The 22,272-nt window shown below is 41.3% G+C and overlaps 1 protein-coding gene across 2 annotated transcripts in view; it reads right to left on the bottom strand.

Annotated features, from left to right (window-relative positions):
* Positions 1-97: 97 nt before the first annotated feature.
* LOC121329100 (sterile alpha motif domain-containing protein 11-like) overlaps positions 98-22,272 on the bottom strand; it is a 56,752-nt gene continuing 34,577 nt past the window's right edge. The window contains exons 5-13 of one of the 2 annotated variants that reach the window (XM_041274439.1): positions 22,135-22,227; positions 18,397-18,558; positions 12,269-12,407; positions 7,909-8,024; positions 7,245-7,323; positions 5,854-6,557; positions 4,187-4,339; positions 3,661-3,755; positions 98-2,538 (exon numbers count right to left, since the gene is read on the bottom strand). In XM_041274439.1, the coding sequence (XP_041130373.1) occupies positions 2,299-2,538; positions 3,661-3,755; positions 4,187-4,339; positions 5,854-6,557; positions 7,245-7,323; positions 7,909-8,024; positions 12,269-12,407; positions 18,397-18,558; positions 22,135-22,227 (1,781 nt within the window). In that variant the 3' untranslated portion in view covers positions 98-2,298. Of the gene's footprint in view, positions 2,539-3,660; positions 3,756-3,888; positions 4,340-5,853; positions 6,558-7,244; positions 7,324-7,908; positions 8,025-12,268; positions 12,408-18,396; positions 18,559-22,134; positions 22,228-22,272 lie in introns of those variants that run through there. The other variant, XM_041274438.1, reaches the window with a different exon arrangement.

Raw genomic sequence — 22,272 nt, 5'->3', positions numbered from 1 at the left:
CTTAATAGTCAGTGTATTTGTTTTCAACAGAAAGCGCTAAAATTTTCCAGCCAGCACAGCAGGTAATGCATTTCAGTTCAGGAGTGGGGATGTAAAACAAGTACTGCTTTTTCTGGAGGAAAAAGTAAATACAGATGCAGCAGCATTTTCTAAGGCCTAACTGCACTAAATGACACATTTTTATAATTGTGAGAATGTTTCTAATGAACCCAGAATAATCATGTGTGTTTTTTGTTTTTTTTTTGTTTTTTTGGTAGCTTTTATTTTAATTTTTATTCTTTCACTACATAGATCCCTGTCAGGGTTGTCCTTGCCTCGGGACACTGGAAGAAGTGGGTCAAAATAGCTGTAGGCTTCCTTACAGCAATAGTCTGCCAATGACAGCTTTGATCTGCAGCCAACCGTAGAGCAGAGGTGGCAAAGGACCAAAGATGGTTCTATTTAATTTTATTTTTGTTTTCTTCCCCTCATTCCCTCCGGAGGGTAACTGTTTATTTAATCACGAAGGAGATTGACCCCTGCTGCGCGCAGCTCTGCTAAAGAAACACACTGTGCTGCTTGGAAGTTTCATATCTCATCCCCTGAATGTTGATGCAGTGTTAGCAGTCTTGGGATACAGAAGGTCGGTGCTCTATAATGCGTTTACTGACCTTGAAGTAAGTAGTACCGTATGCATATGAAATTGCAGTAATATACTGTGCAGTGTTTAGGACCCACTGTAGCATGCAACCATATGTTTGTTTCATGCCGATGTCAAGTTACATTTATTTGAAAAAAGGTTGTGGAATCTTAAATAGGTTTCACATGCATATACTTAGTTAAACATGTTTCACATACTGCACTGTTAAATCTGACTCCTGTATAATACACTTAGTAATTTACTGTGCGTGTTGCTTAAGTTCACAGAACGGCTTTTGTAAGGAGTCAAAGGCTTTGTTTATTGAAGGGATTTATTTCACCGAAAGTGAATGACAAAGCGAAAACAGACCAAACAACTGGGTAAATTTACAGACCATTTCATTTCCACTGTTTTTTACACATTTAGGTCAAATTCAAAGATAATTGCATAAAGAGCCTTGTGCCGTACATCTCCTGATTAGAGTGAAACAAATGTTTTTAAGGTTCATCTTTGGAATCCTCTTTAGGGAATGAATATCTACTGTATAGTGCCAACCTACAACACAAAAAAAAAAAAAGTTAAATATATATTTATTTTTTTGAGTTGCCATAAAGAGCAGCATTTAAGGTGGGATTTTATTACAATAGAAATTAGTACCAACCAAAGCTAGCAATTCATATTTTCTTAAACAAAAAAAAAAAATTAAACGTGCAACTACACATAACAAAAAGTACCACTTTGTAACGTTTAGGATTTGTTTTGGACACTGCTGTACAAGTAGGCTATTTTGTTAATTTCCCCACAATAGTAAATGTGTCCAGGTAAAGATATCTATCTTTTATAATCTAGAAATCTTAAGTTGTCATCCATAGTAGAGCTGTGCTGTATCAATGACCTCTGTGATGAGGCACTTTCTTCTTTCCTGTGTATAGGCAAGTAAAAAAGCCACGGTTGGTGACTATTGAGTCTGAGGGACACCTGCTGATTTGCTGATCAGTCTTTGAATAATATTTGTACCTGCTAGCAGTCCCAGGTTACAGCATGGCCCCTTATTTGCCCTGCATTGTCCAGAAACAAAAGTGTTGGCCCAGTGTTCATATAGTCAGCGACAACCACGGAAGTCTGTACCACAATGGTGTAAACTTGGATCATGTCCTTCAATCTTTGGTATAGATCCTTGGAATGCATAGTTGCCAGTATGTTGCGAGAGTTCTTTTCCATTTCAGATGGTTGTGTGTGGGCAAGGAGGGGGGAAAAAAAAATCTAATAAATCAAGGCTCTCTTTGTATGCTGAATATTCAGCACAAGTGCAGTTCCCGTCAGCAAAGTTATCCCTTTAGCTTCTGTCTGCCCGACAGAACAGTTTGAGTTTTTTGGCAAGCTGTTGGAGAGCAGCTGTCTGCTCTCTCTCTCTCTCTCTCTCTCTGGAACGCACTTCCTGTCTGCTTGTTTTCCTCATTCCCATCCCCACTGAATTTTGGATTCTATACCTGTGCTGCTGCCTCAAAAAAAAAAAAAAAAAAAAACATCTTGAACTTTGAAAGTTACGAAAGTCATTTTGAAAGGAATTCGGTCAAAACACAAACCTGATTTGATTTGTGTTTAATTTTTCCTCTGTGGGTCGGTTCCGAGTGCTGCTCTGCTGCTGTTGGCCGGAGTTTGAAAAGCCATCTCTTGATTTAAGATGGTGGTTTTGTGGTGTCGCTGATTCCTGCTGAGGAAGAGTTTCCATTTTCCTGCTTTGGCGAGATGCGACTGGCTTGTAGGCTGCTGTAGGGAGAGGACACGCTACCCGTCGAGGAGGGTCTGTTCTCAGGGGGAGGCAGCTCCCGCTCTGGGGGGCGTAGAGCAGATGGTTGGAGCGGGAATGCCAAGGGAAAGCTAGTCATGTAGAGCACTCTGCCAATGCGCTTGGCGACCTGCGGAATACAGAAACAGCAGTGTGTGAGACACACAGATGAATTGGCTTTAGCATAGCTGTGTTGCAGATAATCACTGTCTGTTCATTAGAAGTGGGTGTACAGAAAGTGTTTAACAAAAAACGACCACTTCCTGTAGTGGTAGGTTATTTACTGGTGCATCGGGGCATCAACTAGATATGAAGGCGTTCCTGTGGTAAGAAAGTGACCCTGTAACCAGCTATACTGAATACTCACGCTGTCTTGGAGCAACACTACTTTATATTGTGCGCAGCAGCTGCAATCAATACAAAGAACATGTTGTACAATGGAAATGGTGTCTCCTGCATCCAGTCAGTAAAGAAAACAGCACGGTGCAGGCTAGCTCTAAAAGACTTGTATACAACATGTGCTTTGTAGTGCCAATTCTTTCTAAAACCCTTCCCATGGCATGGCGGGGAAGGGAAGGGTAAATGTTGACTCTCAGTAGTGTGCCTGATACAGTGTGCCCTAGTGCAGGGAGTAGGCTACAGCGCAGAAACCAAATCCTCTCTCGCAGGAAGATTCCGGTGACTTTGGTGCCACTATGATGTGTACAAGAGATACACAGCACAGTGTATGTTGCTCCACATTTTGAAAACACTACTCCACATGCAGAAGGGATTTACAAATAAGAAAACGTGCAGGACTGCCATACCACATGCATGTACAGCACTGCTTCAAAACAGCTTTTTAGCTCTTTAGATAAGAAATTGTACATAGTGTTTCCAAGTTAGACCCCTTCCACTATGGGACTTTTGCAATAAAACAAAGGCGATTTTAACAAGGTTTCATCTGATTGAGAGCCAAGGTAAAGTATAAATGTGTGAAACACATAGATTTAACACTCGGAATCCTTTCTAATAAGGGTTGGTGTTCTGCATTTCTGTTCTGAATCTTATAAGCCGATTCTACACTGATTCCCCTTGGTAATAAAGAAAGGTTCAGGGTCATTTCATCTCCCTGGCGATTTCATTATGAAACTCATAATGCAGATGGGAAGAGTGCTGCTTTTTTATGTATGCATCCACGTGCTATGAGAGAATTTGTAAATCTCATTTAGTAAAATTACTGAAAGCGTGATGTGTTTTCTAAAATGCATACCTGCGACCTTATTTTTAGTACAGGTCCAAGTTTCAGCCCCATGTTATTCAGCAAGTGCTCTTCTGATAGGAGAGGCAACGTTTCTCCGTCGATAGCTTTCAAGAACAGTGGATCTTATGGTTCTTATTTTGCCTCCAACAAATCATTAAGTATATAGTATATATATATATATATATATATATATATATATATATATATATATATATATATATATATATTATATATTAAATCGCTCAGTTGGGCACACAAAAATGGTTTCCTACCAAATTAAAACAGCTGAATTGTGTCTAATACCAGCATCTGCAACAGTGTAACCACCCTGTATTTAACATGCTAGTCCTTGTCTGTTTACTACATCGTGTATGCTTATGTATTCTACTTTGAAGCAGGTTTAATGCAGTTTGTTTACAATCCCCAATAGTAGTATTGGCTGTGTAGACACATGGGCCTCCCTCCTATGGGCTTACCAAATCTCTCTCCCTAAATATTTTTCAAAACAGTATGGGGGCACTGCCATCCCTTTAACAGGAATAGCATGCCTGTGCTTCACTCACCTGAGTGTACTCCGCACAGCCAGACAAACCGCTCACAAAATTGCAGACGTCATCAACTGTCCATTTGCTGATGTCCTCCACAATGGAGCTCTCCTCTCCGTCTAAAAAGAGACCTCCCATGGCGCCTGAGCGAAGGGAGAGAGGAAGTGTAAATCATTAGGAGCCCGCATAGACACCAGGCTGAATGCTTTCTATCCAGCACACGGCCACGTTAATGACCCCCTCTATTAGAGGGTTCAGGAAAGGTCAGCTCCCGAGCCTCTTCCTGCAGGAGGTCTCGCTCTGGAAGAATCCTCGTAATGGATTTCATCTGGATAATGTTCCTCAGCTGCAGAGCAAGGGCTGTTCCGGCTCAAAGGCCAAGGAAAAGGCATGTGGGCCAGGCTGCTTTTTCAAAATGTTTAGATTTATTTTTTATTATGCCATTTGAAATTGGTTAGTGTTGTGCGAGCGCTCCTGTTTCTTAAAATCATGCCCCCTCATCACAGTGTGCACAAAATGACCAACTGCAAAACCAAAGGAAGACACTTGAACGTGAATGCAAACACGGTGAGGGGCAAACGGCGGGTAAATGAATAAAAATGCACAGATGTTTTGAAAGATTCGGTTCTTAGCTAAAGCCTGCCTTCCTCTCCTGTTTGAAGCTTCAAGCTTCACTGAAGGGTTAAACGGAGAGGGAGCGCTACGGCTCAGTGAGCGGAGGGAGTGGGATTAAACTCGGCTCCTGTGACTCCCAGCGGAGGCTGAAGTCGGTGCGTCTCCGAGGTGATCTGGCTGCAGCTTTCAAAATTAGTTACTTCCTTATTATAATGGAGTGCCAAATATTTTATTCTCTAAGAAGTGTGTCCAAAGACTTTTTTGAAGAGAGAGAGATTCAGTGTAGTATCTTTCTCAGTAATACACAGAGACCTTTTTTTTTCATTCCAAACAAGACTGGGTTTGGGTTTCAGTTTCCCTTTCATGCAAGTCTGACTTCTTGCATGAAAACTGAGTGGGTTTGTCAAAGCTGCAGCCAAGGGGGATTGCCAGGTCCTTTTTGTGGTTAACGAATTTGCAAGAGCTCCCCCTCCCTGATCCACCACCACCATCAAATACTTAGAAGCACAGCAGCAGAATAATCTTTTTAAAAAGGCATGAAAAAGAAACAGACCCACGACCATATCCCCTCGCCAACCCGCTTTCTGAATGACTGACATGCAGACTGATGACACAAATGATCGTTGGCTGATGTAATTAGCAGGGAGTTGAGTAATACAAGGAAAAGCTGGGAACGGCAGAGCCAATAGCCTTGAAACAGAAAAGCCCCTGTGATCAATCTTCCCTGACCAAGCAATTAATTTACATTACGGACGACTAGATCAATTTTCACATTTGACAGTCGGCATCCAAAATGCAATTTTTTTAAAATATATTGTTAAAGACTGCCCATCTGAACCCTAAAACACACTGTCTGTATGTTCAGTAACTGTAACCAGTTTTCTGTTTCCAGAAATAGTTTCCATTAAGATATGTGTTTTCTAGTCCTGCATCACCGCTCTGGTTTAAAGCAGAGATGTGTATCTTTTGGGTCACACCCAAGATAACAAAATCACAAGCAATTTTCTCTCAGATTGGTATTTGGACTGTAAAGTTGCCTTACCGGTGTGGAAATACGGGCTGGCAGCATATGGAAACCCAAACGGCAGAGGCAGTGGCGGGGGTGCTGCTCCAGGTGGCAGGTATTTAACTTCGTTTTTGTTGATTCCTGGACCAAAGGGGTGGCTTGGTGACTCTGCCCCTGTGGAACCGCAGGGCGCGTTCTGACCAACAGACGTCTCCTTTAACTCTTTCATGCCCTCACAGGGCTTCACTGTCTCTTTGCCGTCCTTGTGTTCAGAGGCACCACTGTCGGACTTTAGCAAGCCCTCCGTTTTGTCGTCGCCGACTTCAGCGTCGCTTTCCGAGTCCTTCATTTCCTCGTGGTTGCAGTCCGTGACACCGTCTCGAGCCCGGGTGTCCCCCAGCTGGTCCTTGGCCTCGGGGGGGCTCTGCAGTTCGTTCCGGTGGTTCCCCCCCTTTCGGGAGCCCTTTCGAGAGCTGGGCTCCTTGGGCTGGGTGCTCCCCGCCACCCCCTGGTGATTAAGGGAGAGCAGCGGCGTGTTGTTGTGGCGCAGCACGAGCATGGCATTGCGGCGGGAGATTTCCTCGCGCAGCGGGTGTCCGTCGGGGATGTCGTGAAGGTTGCGCAGGGCCGGGTGGTCCGGGGGTATGCCAGGGTGCAGCGACAGGGGGTCCGTCATCAGACGTTGCCGGTGTAAGTTCTCCAGCTCCTTCTGCCGCAGTAGCTCAGCTGACATCTCCAACCTTTGGGGGGGTGGGGGCAGACAAGCAGATCTCAGTCAAAATGAAATACTTTACTTCAAACCACAGTATTGGCAGGGGCTTTTGTTGTTGATTAATTAACCACAGTAGACAACTAATACCTGCACAAAAAACCCAGTACACTGTTCTATAATAAAATGGCCCTCATAAGCAGTTTTTTTGGTTTGTTTTTGTTTTTTTAAACTATATGTTTATATAGGACAGTTAAGCTATTTTGCCAACTTAAAAACTAATAAGAGGCAGCACTGACCAGGTATCAACCTCTATGTTCTGCAATCTACAGTTCCATCATCTAAGAAATGTATTACAACTGAAATATACCAAACTGATATTACAAGAGTTTAGACTGCTTGTGTTATAAATGGTACCTAATATTCTACCTGTGTAAAATAGCAAGGGCTACTACAGTAGGTTTGGACTCTGAAGCAGAAATGTGCAAAGCAGGATCAGGTGGTGCCCCTAGATAAGGCAAGCAAAGCTCAGCTGCAATTTCCATTGTGATATGCCAGAACATATAAAACCATCCGATGTCTGCCGCTAGATTAGGCAGGAAATCACGCGTTGACAAAATGTTAACGTTTTAATTGCGTTGCTGGAGCACAGACTTCTGAATTCAAATCTTTCAGACTCTTTGACAAGGGAATCTTGTTTCTCTGTGATACACCCTACCTTGCCAGGTTCTGTTTCCGCAGCATCTCCTGTTGCCGTGCAAACATCTCCGCCTGTGCAGGCTGCAGAAACCCATAACCTGTGCATGGGGGACAGGATCATGACGCACTTTATCATACAGGCATTGCTTTTATTTCACTGTCAGTGAGTGTAGGGCCACCAAAGCCAATCAGGACAGCACTGATTGGTTTATAATGACAAGCCTGCGTACCGTCTAAACTGTTCTATACGGACTTGCTGTTATTCCTCAGTGATTGCTGCTTCCAGTTCCTACTGGGAAGCTGAGGCTGTAAACATGCAGCAAATTCTGTTCTCTATAATGGGCTGTACTTGTTATCACTATTAGGCTGTTTCTTGTAAAACTTCAGTAACTCACACAACCTTACATCCACAAGCACCTGCTAACTGAGTCTGTCAGAGTTTCAGATATCTGCTCTGTTGCATTCTGTGACAACAGGGAGTTGAAGCTTCGTATGTAAATCACAAAATCACTGGGGTTAGAGCTGCGTAAAAAATTCATCAGGGCTGTGTGTGCACGTATGTGGCAAATGCTTCTAATTTTCCTCCCCACTACAACTCCCATCTGGCTGCCCCTGGCCATGAAAGGAATCGTTGAGCTATAAACGGTTTCTCGAGTGCTAGTTGAAAGTCAGCCCTTACTAACCTGGTGCCTGGCACAGAGCGGAAGGCATTCCCAGAAATGGAGGCCTCAGATGAGGGCCCAGCGCAATGTGTGGAGCGTTCTGTGGTGACAGCAAAGGAGGCGGATGTGACATCTCTCTGTGAGGGTTAAAAAAAAAAAGGAAAGCGTTAATTCCAGAACAGTGTGAGTTTGGGAGACCACTCTGATTGGTTAGGGTTTGAATAGAAGCAGATAATGCATTACTCTAGAACATGACTTGACCCTTGACCTGGTTTTTGTTAATCAGGTTGGCAGAACACATTTTGATTTGTACCAGACTTGCAGGTGTTCCTATTCAGCAGCTTGACGGTGGTTCATTTCTAAAAGATGCCAGTTACAGCCACATTGTCCCTTGTTAGTAAACGTAGTGGAATATCAGTTTGATGCCACCATAGGGAATTGTTCCCGGTACCACAGCTTTTCGTTATTTCAATATGAGAAAAACTGGCTTGTTTACCAAGTATACTTTTTCCCAGTGGAAGGGTTTCAGTGTAAAATAGGAACATGCTGAAAGCAGGGAGTTACAGTACTGCTTTGCGGAGGTGACCGTCCAAAAGACATACACATCTGGGTTGAGTTTAGAGAAAATCCTAATAAAAAATGAAATACAAAGAATGGAACTGTAATCGTACTGCTGCGGTTAAGTGTGCTGTCTTTCGTAGATCACACTGAGTCAACACTGATCCGACTGCTAGTCTTCTTCCCTCTTATTATCTACTGCTCATTCCAGTAAACGCTAGCCTCAGTCTTCCTGGTCTCAAGGAAACTGGAACCTACAAGCAGTTATCTGGGTGCGTGGTTTACAATTCAAGTGCTGCTTTTGGATGGGTCCTGATCTCAAAGACAGTGAAAAGCAAACACAATATAGGCGATCCTCCAGTGTTGTTCTAATTCAGACTCTGTGCTTTCTCAGACTCCGCTTCCATCTGACTGCACTGGAGATTAGTTTTGTCATGTCTTGGCTACAGGCTGTTCATGCACAAAGTTTTCAAACCTATCCAGAAATTAAAAAAAGGAAACCTCTATAAGCCCCCCCCCTTCCCCACCACCTGTAATGAGCTCTGAATACACAATTAGAGCCTGTCATACTCTGGCAGCAGGAAGAATGCCGCTGCCTTTACCCAAGCTGCAAGCTTAAGGGTTTCTTAATTAACACAACTCTTTCCACCCCCCTGAGTTAAGCCTATGAAAAGGTGGTATCTTGCAGTCCCTTACAGACCAGTAATTACAATCATTTTCCCCAAGACTGGCTCCTCTACTCTTCCACAGCTGCCTCTCTCATGAGAGACCGGGGGCTTGCAGAGAGGGGGGGAGTGAAAGAAAGATCAGTTTCTTACAGCTGAAATGGCATATTTAACCCTCTAGGGCCAGTTTATAATTGGGCACCCCAAAGCAACATCCAGTGGATGACGAGTTGCCTGGAACAGCTGTGCGCGTCTCTGAAATCCCATTACAAGCCCCGTTTAAATCCCTTTTTTTTCTAAACAAATAAAAAAAACTCATCTTAACACATTAGTACCCTTTAAAAAGTATTTCTCATATCACTTAAGTGCTTTGCTATTTATTTCTGTTTCAGGAGTCTGGCCACTAGGTTGGGTTAAAAAAATTTAAAATTAAAGAGCGTGAAAAAAAAAAAAAAAATCATCAGAATCCAAATTGTACCCTAATAATAAATGTTCCTCCTTGCTCACTTCTAAACTGATTGTTGTCTGGGAAAGGGAGGGAGAGAAAATCATCGATCGATCCACTGCTGCTGAAATGTTAATGCTAATCGTATAACCGCTCCGCCAGTGGCTGGCACTTCAGTGGCAGCTCCAATTAATCTCGGGGAACGCAGCCCATGACCTTCGGCTCCGAGCCGGGGCAGCAGCCAAGCGATGCTTATGTAATTACACTGTGAAGTGTGTAATCACCTGGCCTAATCCCTGAGGCCTCACAATTAGCCAAGGCCACGGTCGCCAGGGCTGCCAAGCACTCTGCCGCCCCGGACAGCCTGTAGATGAATAACGGTCAATTAAAGCTGCAGGACGGAGGCGAGGAGGCGTCCGTTCGATCGTAATTAGCTGTAATCATGGGGAGACGTCCCCGCCAGACGTGCTGTTAGTTTCATAGGAAGCATTTTAGGAATCAGGCAGCATTTAACCGTTTCACCGCAGTGACTGTGTTGCTGGTGATCTGAAGCACATCTTTTCTTTACTGCTAGTGTTTTAAGAAAGCGTTTTACACAAAAGCACACAAATGCACACATAAAATAGGGGTAGGAAAATAGAAAATTATTTTAAAATAATAATAAAAAATAAATCTTAATTATATAATATTATATAATGTTATTTATATATATATATATATATATATATATATATATATATATATATATATATATATATATATATATATATATATATATATATAACAGAACAGCTCTGTCAAGCCAAGTCTTAAATGGCATTATAGTGATAAGCTTACAGTCCTCAACCAGAAAATCTCCAAGTATAAAGAAATATTTCTGCACAAACACATTTAAAAACATGTCTTCAGCAAGAAATCCGACTTATAAAAATGTCTGAGGTTTTTTTTGTGTTGTTTTGGTGGACCAGTATGTGTTTAAACTGCTAGCTCACAGGCTGAATGCATTAGGATTTGCCCGCAGGTTGTTAAATGCGATATGCCATTTAATCCGAGACAAATGGTTTGCATGGCTTTAAAAAGTATTGACTCCTGTAATGATTTGTTTTTAACAATAAGTGCTAATGGCCTTCAGATAATCAACTGCGAAAAATCAATGCCAGGTTAGGCTCTGGTGAAGGATAGGAAGAGAGCTTCTTTCTTTAACCATCTAAATACCAGTCTTCCACTTCCTTTCAAACACACGTTTCACTGTAAAGCTGCTCAGCTCGGACACTAACTAGATCTTTACTACCTCATGCAGATGAGTGGCAATATGGTCCACTTTACATTGGATAAATGTATCCAATGTAACCACAGTTGAACAAGGTACAACTCATTCTGAAGAGAGAGCATGGCTAGTGTTTTTTATTAAATTCTGCAGTCCTTATATCCAAGAGACTGAAATGTTAATTTTGTTGTCTGCGGAACTAAAAAAAAAACATGAATGACCAACCCCAACGGGTAAACAAAATGTGTACCGAACATATTTCTAAAATCATTTGTAACTTGGAAACTAGGTTCTCTTCACGCTGTTCAACAACAACAAAAAACAAAACAATAAAACAAAATCAAGCCTTGTCTTTGGTTTATATAGTAAAAAGGTAGACAACGGTTCATTTTTCAAACCCATTTGGACAAAGAGTTCACAAAAGCCAGGCGCTGAAAGGGTAAAAGAAAAAAGAAAAAAAAAACGCTCTCACTCCCACCTCCAGTTTTCTAGCACTAGCTAATACAGCAAAGTCCTATGTGGCTAATTATTCTATTCAGCAAACCCGCAGCGGTTCACAGCCCAACCTGATCCCCGCAGAGCTGCCGACAGGAAGCACAAATGGAAATTTAACACCACCACACTGGGCGGCTCACAGCCCCTTGCTTCTCCCATTATTGATACTTTCGTTCCCTGCACTACATAAATAATCGACTGACAATTACCCAGCTTCTCCCGCTGCATTTACTCTGTTCAGGAGGTGTACAGGAGAGGCAGAGAGAATTCTGAGTGCCTGACACACACTAATACAGGGGGCTAGTTGTCAGCATATTGCCCCAAGCACTGGTGTGTTAAGAGTCTTATAAATACAGCTGGACAAGATGAAACTGAACAGGAATGCAGAGTGGAGAGGCCAACTGGCACATCCTATTAACTGGAGTTTTTTTTTACTGTTGTTTGTTTCGGCCATTTATATGTATATAATAATACATTATGTATAACTTCCAGTATGTAACATTGATCATAGGTACAGATTATATGTATAGAATTCCACTTGCACAAGAATACAAATTAAGGATCGCTGCATTGTTTTTTTTTTTGCATAAACATGCTGAAATCAAAACTTTTAAGAGAGCTTTAACGTCTCTTTAATTTTCAGTAGATGGTTTATGTCAGGGATGCATTTGGCAGTACTGTGTTAAATAGTCATATTATACAACATGGCATAAGATAAATAAGATATACTGTATATAGAATGCACATCTGAAATGCAAAAGCCAGCTATATTACAGGTTCTCACAATATTAAAGACTGCATCCCAGAATACAAGTCCTAATACATGTAAATGGTGTTAGATCTTAAATGCAATCTGACAAACCTCGCACAGAGATCTGGAAAGCTTCGGTCAGGACATGTGGATGACAAATAAGGCAACACCTGGTAAAATAAAGCAGTGTGAAGCTGTACCGTTCTGAGAAGTGTGCGTCGCGGTGCTGGGGCAGACCCTGCTTTCTCCTCTGGCTGGATGAGTTGGTGCCCGAAGGGAGATGAGCTTCCATGGCATTGGAGTTCCTTACCGCTGCTTCCTGACGGGCCCGCAAGATGTCTAGAAGAGAGAGAAGTGGAATTTCAATTCATTACTGCCTTGTATGTCAACCACATTACAACTGCATTCAGAACGCATGGATATACCATCAAGGGCAATTTTCATAGCTACCTCCCAAACCACAACCCCACCAAGCTTTTCATTTATATAAGATTCCCAGCCTTCACTCCGTGCCAAGCTTGCCCTAAACCCAAATGACATGAACAGTTCTGGTCGCGAATGTATTTACTGTGCAGTCTGGAGGACTTGTTTGTCCAAGCTGTAAACCCAGATTTCACACCTCTGTGTTGATTTTATTGGAAGTACTGTGCATATAACCCACTTCCCCACCTTCATGCAGGGTTGAACAGAACATCTGAACCTGCATTAAATGTCAATTCTGTTTAATTGAGTCATTTTTGTAAATCAACATTGATTTTTCAAAAGAAGATTACAGGGGTTTTCCACACCTACTGTTTAATGCAGAGGTGCACACTAAGAACACACTGAATGCGTGAAACCCACTTCTTGTTAATTGAAGCATTAAACAGTTGCACGTCAGGCAGGCAACAATCAAACTGCTTTTCCAGAGTATTCTAAATTACTAGTTCTTAGTACTATGAATTCATTTTAATGCATTATTACAACCTATGGACATTCAGAGCACTGCAAGGACAGCAGAATAATAAAAGCTGTATTTAAATAATATAATAGCAATTATGAACCTCCTATCCAACGCACCACAAGAAAGGGCTTCGATTTTCTATCTTTGCAAATTCCCTCTGTGTCGGGTATTATAGTAAATCCCTGCATCGGAGCGCAAATGAAAAAAAGATTTCAGAAAATAAAAAGACGGAGCGGTTAAAAAGAGGAGTTTTAGAAGATGCGCTGTTATGTTTCAATTAAGTTTACAAGCCAAAAAGTCATTTTCAATTTTTTAAGATTTATAAATGGACTTGCTTGTCTACTGGTGAAGAGGAGCCCGGGTATGAAGCACTGTTAGATAATTACCCATTTAGCCTTGCAAAGAAAATAAGTTGTGCAGCTAATAAAAAGGGCGTTAAATGGAAAATCCTCCCTGTTCTGTATTATATTTTTTAATTTGGGAAATCTCACAGGCACACAGGCACTCCAGAGTCTCCGCACCACGCATATAAAAAGACAAGCGAATTGGCTCCAGCAGCACACAAATATTACAGTACAGAACCCCAGATATTGATCTTTTTATTTCACTAATGGCAGAAGTTGGCTAGTGCGCCAATAACCTCTCCAGCACCTTGCACAGCACACACAATCCACAATATAGAAAATCGAGGAAGAAAAATCAGCCTTATATATTGGATGTCTATACATTATCACTACCCTGCTGAACATACAATGTGTATGTACCCTGTTCACTAATGATGGGAATTGCTATTTTAAAAAGGTGTTCGCTAGCTTCAAAATAAAATTCAATTAAAAAGCCCTGCTCCCCTTGGTTCGTGCCTTGCTGGTGGCAGCTTCAGCGATTTCTATTATTCTCTTTAATCTATAGCAGTGACTCATTTGCACTACTCAGAGCTATGCCTTGGTCTTAGCCTTGAGCTGCGAAAGCAAAAAGGGCAACCTTTAAAAAGCTGCTCCGCCTCCACAGTGAGCAGACTGTACAGTCAGCGCTCCTCTCTGGCTTACTCTCCCATTAACCTGTGCTGTACAGCTTCAGAGTCCAAAAAGCAACACACATCTATAAAGAAAATCCATGGCATAACTATGAAGTTTGTTTCCTGAGTCTGGGCCTTTAAAAATCCAGAAATTAAAACCAAGGTAGAAAATGATATAAATAGTGTGCTGTTTTTGTATCTTTGCACAGCAAATATCTGTTGATGGTTCTTGCCTGCAAGAAAGGTAAAACGCAGCGACTTGAAAGAGACCTCATTTCCCTTTCTGCATTTCTTTTGACAACTTGAGCTCTTTTTTGCTGCCGTTCCTGCATATGAAAAGCCACGGGACTTACAGCTTCCATTTCTTCACAGCATTGTCCAGGGTTATTGGATTTGGCTCGTGCATTCCAATACCCTCTGCTCATCCTCTTTCTCGTGTCTTTTTCTTCATCCGTTTTAACCAGCATTACTGAGGAATTTATCCCATAATCTCTGGTTTCCCTGAACACGAAAACATACACCTGCATAGCGTTTTCAGCAAGGAAACTGAACTGTGTGTGCAGCACTGTCGTCACTCGTTCCAGCTACACATGCCAACTTGGAATAATACATGAAAATCTTTTAAAATGAATTTTAAAAAAATAAATAATATATATATATATATATATATATATATATATATATATATATATATATATATATATATATACACACACCATTATAGAGTAATACCCTCAATAGTGACAACACTAAACTTACTATTAAGTCCTTAAAAGGACCTGTGATTAGTATACTGTCTTTATTTCTGTATCTTTTAAACAATGGAATAGTTGATAGACTAACCAATGGTAATGTATGTGTTACAGGTGCCCACTTGTTCATGGTAATATTCTAACGTGAATATTGCTTTTGTTGGCTGAAACTTAAGGGAAAGCGCCTTGGTAAGTAACCTACTTACTGGTTTCCCCCAGCCCTCCCTCCTCTGGGGAAGAGACCCACGAAGCCTGTGCTGTAGGTGCTCTCCTCATTGTAACCACAGAGAGAGATTCCCCTCCCCCACTGCATGCCGCTATTCCTGTAAGCCACAGGTTTTACTTTCTGCCTCGGCGTCTCGCCGGCAGAATCAAGCGCTGGGCTCGTTCTCCCAGGGGATTCAGCTACACTAAACCTGTGGGACCTCCCTGCCTTCACACAAGACTGTTTTTCCCTTTCAACCTGCATCCAGGGGCCCTCAGTACTGGCACCACAGAGGAGCGTACTGCACACTGCACTGCAGATCACTTCTATCCATCGCAGGCTTTTCAACTTGGTCTGAGCTTCAAAAGCATGAAAGGATGCTCTGTAGGGATCTGCAATGGAAAACTTGTGCTGCAGAGCCTGCTGTTCTCTGGGAGGCTGGGGTACTGTGGTCAGCCCTTGTAGTCATGCATTATGTCTTGTGCTGTGAGGAATCCTTTAGAATCAGATCCTGTATTTGAGCCATTAATTACATGTATTTTCAGCTACCAACTGCCTGCTATTCTCAACTGCTGTCCCTTGTCTTTACGTACATGTATGTTTATTCATTCATGACAACTTTAAATACCCCAATCATGCTCTAAACTCACACTATATGTCGCTCACTTTTGTACACACTCAAAAGGTATTTTTATGCACAGAATTACAAGGTTATGAGAATGTGCATTTGAACCTGCAACTAGAAGTTAATTTAAAAAGTATTTTAAAAAAATAGAACTGAAGTTGGAAGATTGCTCAATTTAAGTGCTGGTCAGGTCAAAAACCATCCAAATCTATATCTATACTGATCTGTGTCTTTTTTCCCCCCTCTGGTCTTACAGTAATATAATTCTAAATACCAATTAAAATAATAAATACAGATTTCTCCTTGTGGCTGCTGCCTGTCGTGGAGATCCTCTTGACGTGAGCACTGGAATGAATTTAAATTTCAACGTGTAAAAAAGAAAGAAAGAAAGAAAGGAGAGACAGACGGCCACCAGATCAAGATTACTCTGACTTAAATCACAAGCCCAGGTGCAGGTACTGTACACATGAGAGTTGGGACAACATTGCGGCACCCTGCCCAGATCCCTATCTATTTAAATGCTGTCAAGCTCTTCTCCACATGCTGGGACAAGGTGGCAGGAAGTGAAAAGATAAACTGCAGTGTTATCACAAGTGAGGTTGCTAAAACAAAGAACAAGATACCAAATCGGTAAAGGCAGATACCGGCAAAGTTCTGCTTTGATCCATTCAGAAACACCCTGCGTTTAAAAGCTTAAAACTACACGCAACATTTTCTGCGTCGGGTGTGAGGGAGACATACCCAACTGTGTATTACGTGCCTGACACTAACAAGCAACAAAGCTAATGCCATTTGCTTCACGGAAACACAGCCTGAAGGCATGGTGGGCTATTTAAAATTAAGGGTCCACTGTTCAGCAGACCTGAATGCTCATAAATCTCCTCGTTATTGTGTCTAATATCTTTAAAAATCAATGTGTTTATGATCAAATTGGTCTCTTTAAATTTGACAAGTGTTTTTGTTTAGTCTTCTGTCATCACCACCACCCTTGAAACATCTGCTTCAGCCAAGGCTCAGTGCAGCTCGGAGTGGCACGTCCCTCTCAGCACAGGCGCAGAGTCTGCTCTGCGGGCTCAGCCAGCCGCTCTGAAGTTTCTTTCGCAGCATGAATAATCTGCATTCGGCTTCCCTACGGCAGGGCTGGAGGAGCACCTGCCAAAACAAACCAGACGAATGGCCTCCTCTTGTTTGTAAACTTTCTTATGTTCTTATGTTCTTATGAAAGAGTTTTAGCCGGAATGCAGGTGCGCTCTGAAGGGGCTGCACGCAAACACAGCACAGCACAAGGATGCAGAGAGGAAGGGGGTCGGGAGAGAGATTGAGAGAGAGAGCAGCTAGACGGGTTCTTTTTACACGAGCAGACTTTGTATCCAGTATTTCAGCGTCACTCAAAAGGTCATGCAATAGTTTCCAAATATAATTGCAAATCAAGAGTATGATTTCTGTTAAGCAATTAAGGCTTTTCAAATTAATGTCAAGTGATATCTTAATGGAATTTGGATTGATTACAGGGATTGTATGCTTAAAACAATAAAAAAAAGCATATATACTGTTTTAAAAAAGGGGGAGGTGAAGGTTTCCAGCCCAAATAATGTGGTGCTAACATTTCTGGAATCAGAATTTGTATTTTATTGTAATTTCCAAGCCTCCCCCCCCCCCCCCCCCCCCCCCCCCCTTTCCGTATTAATAAATTAATTATATGAAGAGAGAGGGGGTGCACGGCTCTACTTGGAGTTGCTATGGCATCGGTAATTTAGAAGACTGGCTTGCAGCCAATTAGAGAGGCTACATCGATCCTTCACCAGCACAAACCCCAGATGGGTCTGTTATTTACAACGCTGCACTCTGACAGTAGGAAATCACACTGATTGACATTTTGACATTGGGTAGGATGGCTCCAGGAATAGAAATGGGTAATACATTTTAAAGCACATTTTCACTGGGTGGCTTCTTCAGGACTGATGGACAGAGAGAGCCTCGTCTATTAGCTACGAGAATGAACAAACAGAAATGCAGTTGCAATCACCTTTCAGCACTGCACAGTGTTAACCCTTTTAAACAGGACCATCAGCGCATATCAAACACCACCCTGATTGCAGCAATGCGCGCCACACCGAGCCCCCACGAGGAACCTGTGCGCCACAAACAGCTCCCAGCAAACCCGCCAACGCAAAGGATTCCTGTTCAAAATGGACAGGTGGTGCTGGCACCTCTCGCTTCAGTCCTTCACATGCTTTAATTAGCTGTTATAAAGCTCTGTCATGCCCTTCACTCCCCAACGCAAGCATTTTCTTTTCTGCAGACTCTTTTTTTATTACTCTATATATTGTTGTGTTTTTTTTTTTTTTTTTGTCCTCCTATAAAAAAATTGATGTTTCCTTGTAAAGAAGCCAGATAGAGTCATTAATCATGTAGCAAAATACTGTGCGTTTCCACTCTTGGGGCTTCCGATAACTGGTAGGAAATGTTTTTTTTTTTTTTTTTTTCCTGTTAATTAAAAAGTCTCATACAGGGGTCAATTATACTTCTAATCAATTACAGCAGAATTGTTTACTGACATTACAATTACAGTGTTCAATTACAATTACAAATCTACTCAAAAGTAGAATAAACTACCCACATTAACATATATATTCTACCCAGCATAATTCAACTATAATTCATCAATTACATGACAATTACAATTACGCAGGTGTGTCAGGGTCTTCAACTACAATTACATTGCAATTGCATTGAATTAGGAATTGCATCGTTGCGATTGTAAGTGAGCCCAGGCGTGGTCCCTTACCTCCATGGCTGGGCACGCCCATGCTGTTTGCCAGCTGGTACAAGCGCTGTTGCTGCTCCTCGTACGAGCCATGTTCGTTCAACGCAGACATCATCCGCCTGTAGTGTTCCTCAGGGGTCATCTGAAACGCCAGCTCCTCATGCACAGGAGTGTGGGAGATTTCTGTGGGAGTAACGTCAAGTTTAAAAACACCAAGAAGTAAACATTTACAGTTTTTTTTTTTTTTTTAATTATGAGAATGCAAGACCATTATTTTTTTGTGCTCATAGCATGTGTGTTTTCTGTAAATCCACACTCATTTCTGCTTTCTTGCTTTAGGTAAGCTTAAAGTATCTAGAAAAATAAAAATCGATCAAAACAAAAAACAAACAAACAAAAAAAAAACAACCTTGTTTCGTGTGCGTGTTGCAGCACACCATGAAAGTCAAATTAATAGAGCACATGGGCAGTCATGTCTCTCAAGGAGATAACAGAACTTTTGTACCTTTAACTTTATATATATATATATATATATATATATATATATATATATATATATATATATATTTTTGGGTTTTTTTGGTTTTTTTTGTATCATGCAAATCAGTCGTATTGCACATAAGTGACTAGCAGGAGGAGCAGCAGCGGTAAATCAACCAGGGATTTTACCGGCAGGGTTATTTTTAGCATAGTCACTGAAACCCGACACATGTCGCTGGCTGGAAGGGAACAGCGCTCGCCCTCTCCGCTTACTTCTAACCACGTCTAAATCAGGCAGCCGGGCAGACTGAGCAGGTTTCGGGTGTGTGTGTGTGAGAGAGCCACGGGGCGCCGAAAAAAAAAAAGTTGGATTCCACGTTAAAGTTGGAAGATTTTGCTCAGCTCAGCCAGTGATAATTCCAGCTCATTGTAGCTTTTTTGTCTGCTTCTGTCATACCAGGCTCTGATCCTACTAAATCTCTCCGTCAACCAGGTGTGATGCAAGATGCGCTTGATATAGTCTGAACTCAGACAGCAGCATCTGCCTGTCTCCCCTCCTGCCTCCTTTGCACAGAAAATGTTTTCTTCAGAACTGTTGGGGTGGGGGGAGTTTAGATCATTATAGCTGCTTTATAATCTGCTCTAGTCCTTTAGCTAGAGCGCAAACTTATTGCAAAAACACATTGCACAACTTTAAATGAAACCTAATACTAATAATAATAATAATAATAATAATAATAAAATAATAATAATAATAATAATAATACTCCCTTGTTTCCATAGTTCTCAAATTCTGTCAATCATGCTGAGTAAATTGTACAGCTAGTATACTTCAGCATGCAAGGACCGCTCACTAATTCACTCAGTATTTCACAATTTATTTAACATGTAAAGCAGGTAGAGAAAAATCGAAGGAGCGCACTTATTAACACACAGGGATCAGAACACAAACACACACACACACACTATGTACCCTTCTTTCTGTCTTTATTAACGCATGTGTACTGCCTAAGAGGATGTGTTTCAAACCTCAGTATAAATCTGTATATTAAAAGGATTGTTAGTTAATCCAATATGCTTTACATTATCCCTGAACATTTTATTTAAAGCTAAACATTTTCTGTACCTTACCTTTTGTAGTCACTATAAATCAAGCCATTGCAAATATACAGGTGTATATGTATTATTTGCAAGCCAGCATCTCATATGCATTATTTCCAGTCACAGTTCTTACCTACAATGGGATTACTTTATGGTGCTCTAGTACAACGCTACTGACCAGGTGTTCTACTGCAGAACTCTTTTAAAACCCATATACAAACTGTGCTCTATCCTAGCAATTCATTTACACATCAGTCTATACATTGTTTTTCCTCATATGTAGCGTAAAATACCAGCCTAAACATTTGATTCATCACCCCACCCCCTCCCAGCCTCTCCCACACACTCACACGCACTTTCCAATCAATGCTTTTAAAATTTGTATCATCTATTATTTATAGCGCTAAATAGTAAGAGTCATCATTCATTTATAAGCATCGCTGTTAAAATCATTCTGGGGTTTGAACTTACAGCGCTGCCCTTTTCTGTGCTGTCTTTCAATGAGGTGTGTGAAGGAGATTGGACATTTTTTTTTCAGACAACCAACAAACTGTCCATAACACACTCAGCATCGTAATAACTGTGAAAAGCACTCACCAGTCGTTAAGACAACAAAAGGCTTGATTTACAAGATCTGTCGGGCTAGGGTCTTAATCATCTCTAAGCTGAAATCTGGTCGCCAGTTCGCTGGTTCAATTAAATCTGACTCCAACTTCAGATGCTCAGACTTAAATCCCTTGTCAGACATACTGGTAAATCTTGTGATGGCTTAACATCTTACAAACAACTTTTCAGACAGAGAAGTGGCAATTCCATCTACAAATTAGTAATGGATTCATAGTATCGACCTTCTGTATCCAACATGAATTAAAAAAAAAATAATAATAATTCTGACTGGATAGTAACTGTTTCTGTAACTGTTTTTTTCTTTCAGATAGTTGACTTACTTTAAGTGAAAATTAGTGAAGGAGCAGAAAAGATTTCAGCCAGTTTGTAGTTTCAGTTGTGACCCAGGCTAATGTTACAGACAATACCAGTGTGGCAGTGTGACTCTGCACTGCAGTAGATGTATTTTACTGTCCATTTCAAGTCAAACAACAAAGAATAATTACTAGTAAAAATGAATTATTGCACAGCAGCACATTCTGAGGCGTGGCAGCCATGCCGATGACCTCATTTCACATGCTGATGACCTCACTTCTTAATTGAGGGAAGTGGTGCCTGCACACCAACAGCAAACCCATAGGGTGTGCTGAAGCAGCTTCCAGACTGACCTGGGGCAGCTTCATTAAAATGAATGGTCAGTTATGGGACATCACAAAGACATTTATAATCTTGGGACTGGATAGGTCCTTCTTAAAATAAACTGTAAAAATTATATTAAGTGATAAAGTGCTAGATACATTTTTTTTCTATAGTATATTTAAAACGTCTAAAATTATTATTATTATTATTATTATTATTATTATTTATATTATTATTATTATTATTAATAATAACAACAACAACATGTGCAAAACATTAAACTGTAGTCAAATGAGAGCACACATTAATTATAATGTGTGTTTAAAAGTTTTCATATCAACTAAAAATATATATAAAAACAACATATCAGTGCAATATAATAGTGTCAAAACAGCTAAACAAGTTCCATGCAAAGAGCCACAATAAAACTGGTCTCAACCGCCCAGCAGCAACCTCTGTCCTGGTAAGAGCACTGACCAAAACACTAAACCAAAACACGAATATAGATCATGCTACTGCAACCCCAACACACAGACTTGAAATGCTCAAGACGTTGCACTAACTTGGAGATCGATCTGGAAACAGTCCTGTACCCCACCCTCTCCCCAGTTCCACGTCAACTCCGTGGCCTTGTGGAACTCAAACACTCACATTTGTTTCCGTTTAATTACTTCCTCCAGCTAGCAAGCCCCACCCATGTGTGAACTCAAGCAGGCTCGGGATGCTTCATCACACAATGAGCAATGCAGGAGGCTGCCTCAGCATCACCGGAGGCTGCCTCAGCATCACCGCTCACTAGTCAATCTAGCTTCAAGTGCACCATTAGCAGGCTAAATAGGATCAAAATCTCCTCCCCCCTCTTAAACGAACATCATCCTTTTAAAAAAAACACACAAGCACATCACGCACAGACACAGACACGCACACACTCACCTTTGGGGGACACGCTTCTTGATTTCTTGTTTTCTGAAGGACACTCGCTGCTGCTGTTAGGTGAATATACTCTTCTTTTGCCTAGGATTTCATCTAGAAAAGGAAGGAATTACCATTAGTTTGGATTCAGTTTCAGTG

Source organism: Polyodon spathula, chromosome 16, assembly GCF_017654505.1.
Source record: "Polyodon spathula isolate WHYD16114869_AA chromosome 16, ASM1765450v1, whole genome shotgun sequence".
Classification (NCBI taxonomy): Eukaryota; Metazoa; Chordata; class Actinopteri; order Acipenseriformes; family Polyodontidae; genus Polyodon; species Polyodon spathula.
The sequence above is the reverse complement of the archived record's forward strand: the minus strand, read 5'-3'. Positions and strand labels throughout refer to the sequence as shown.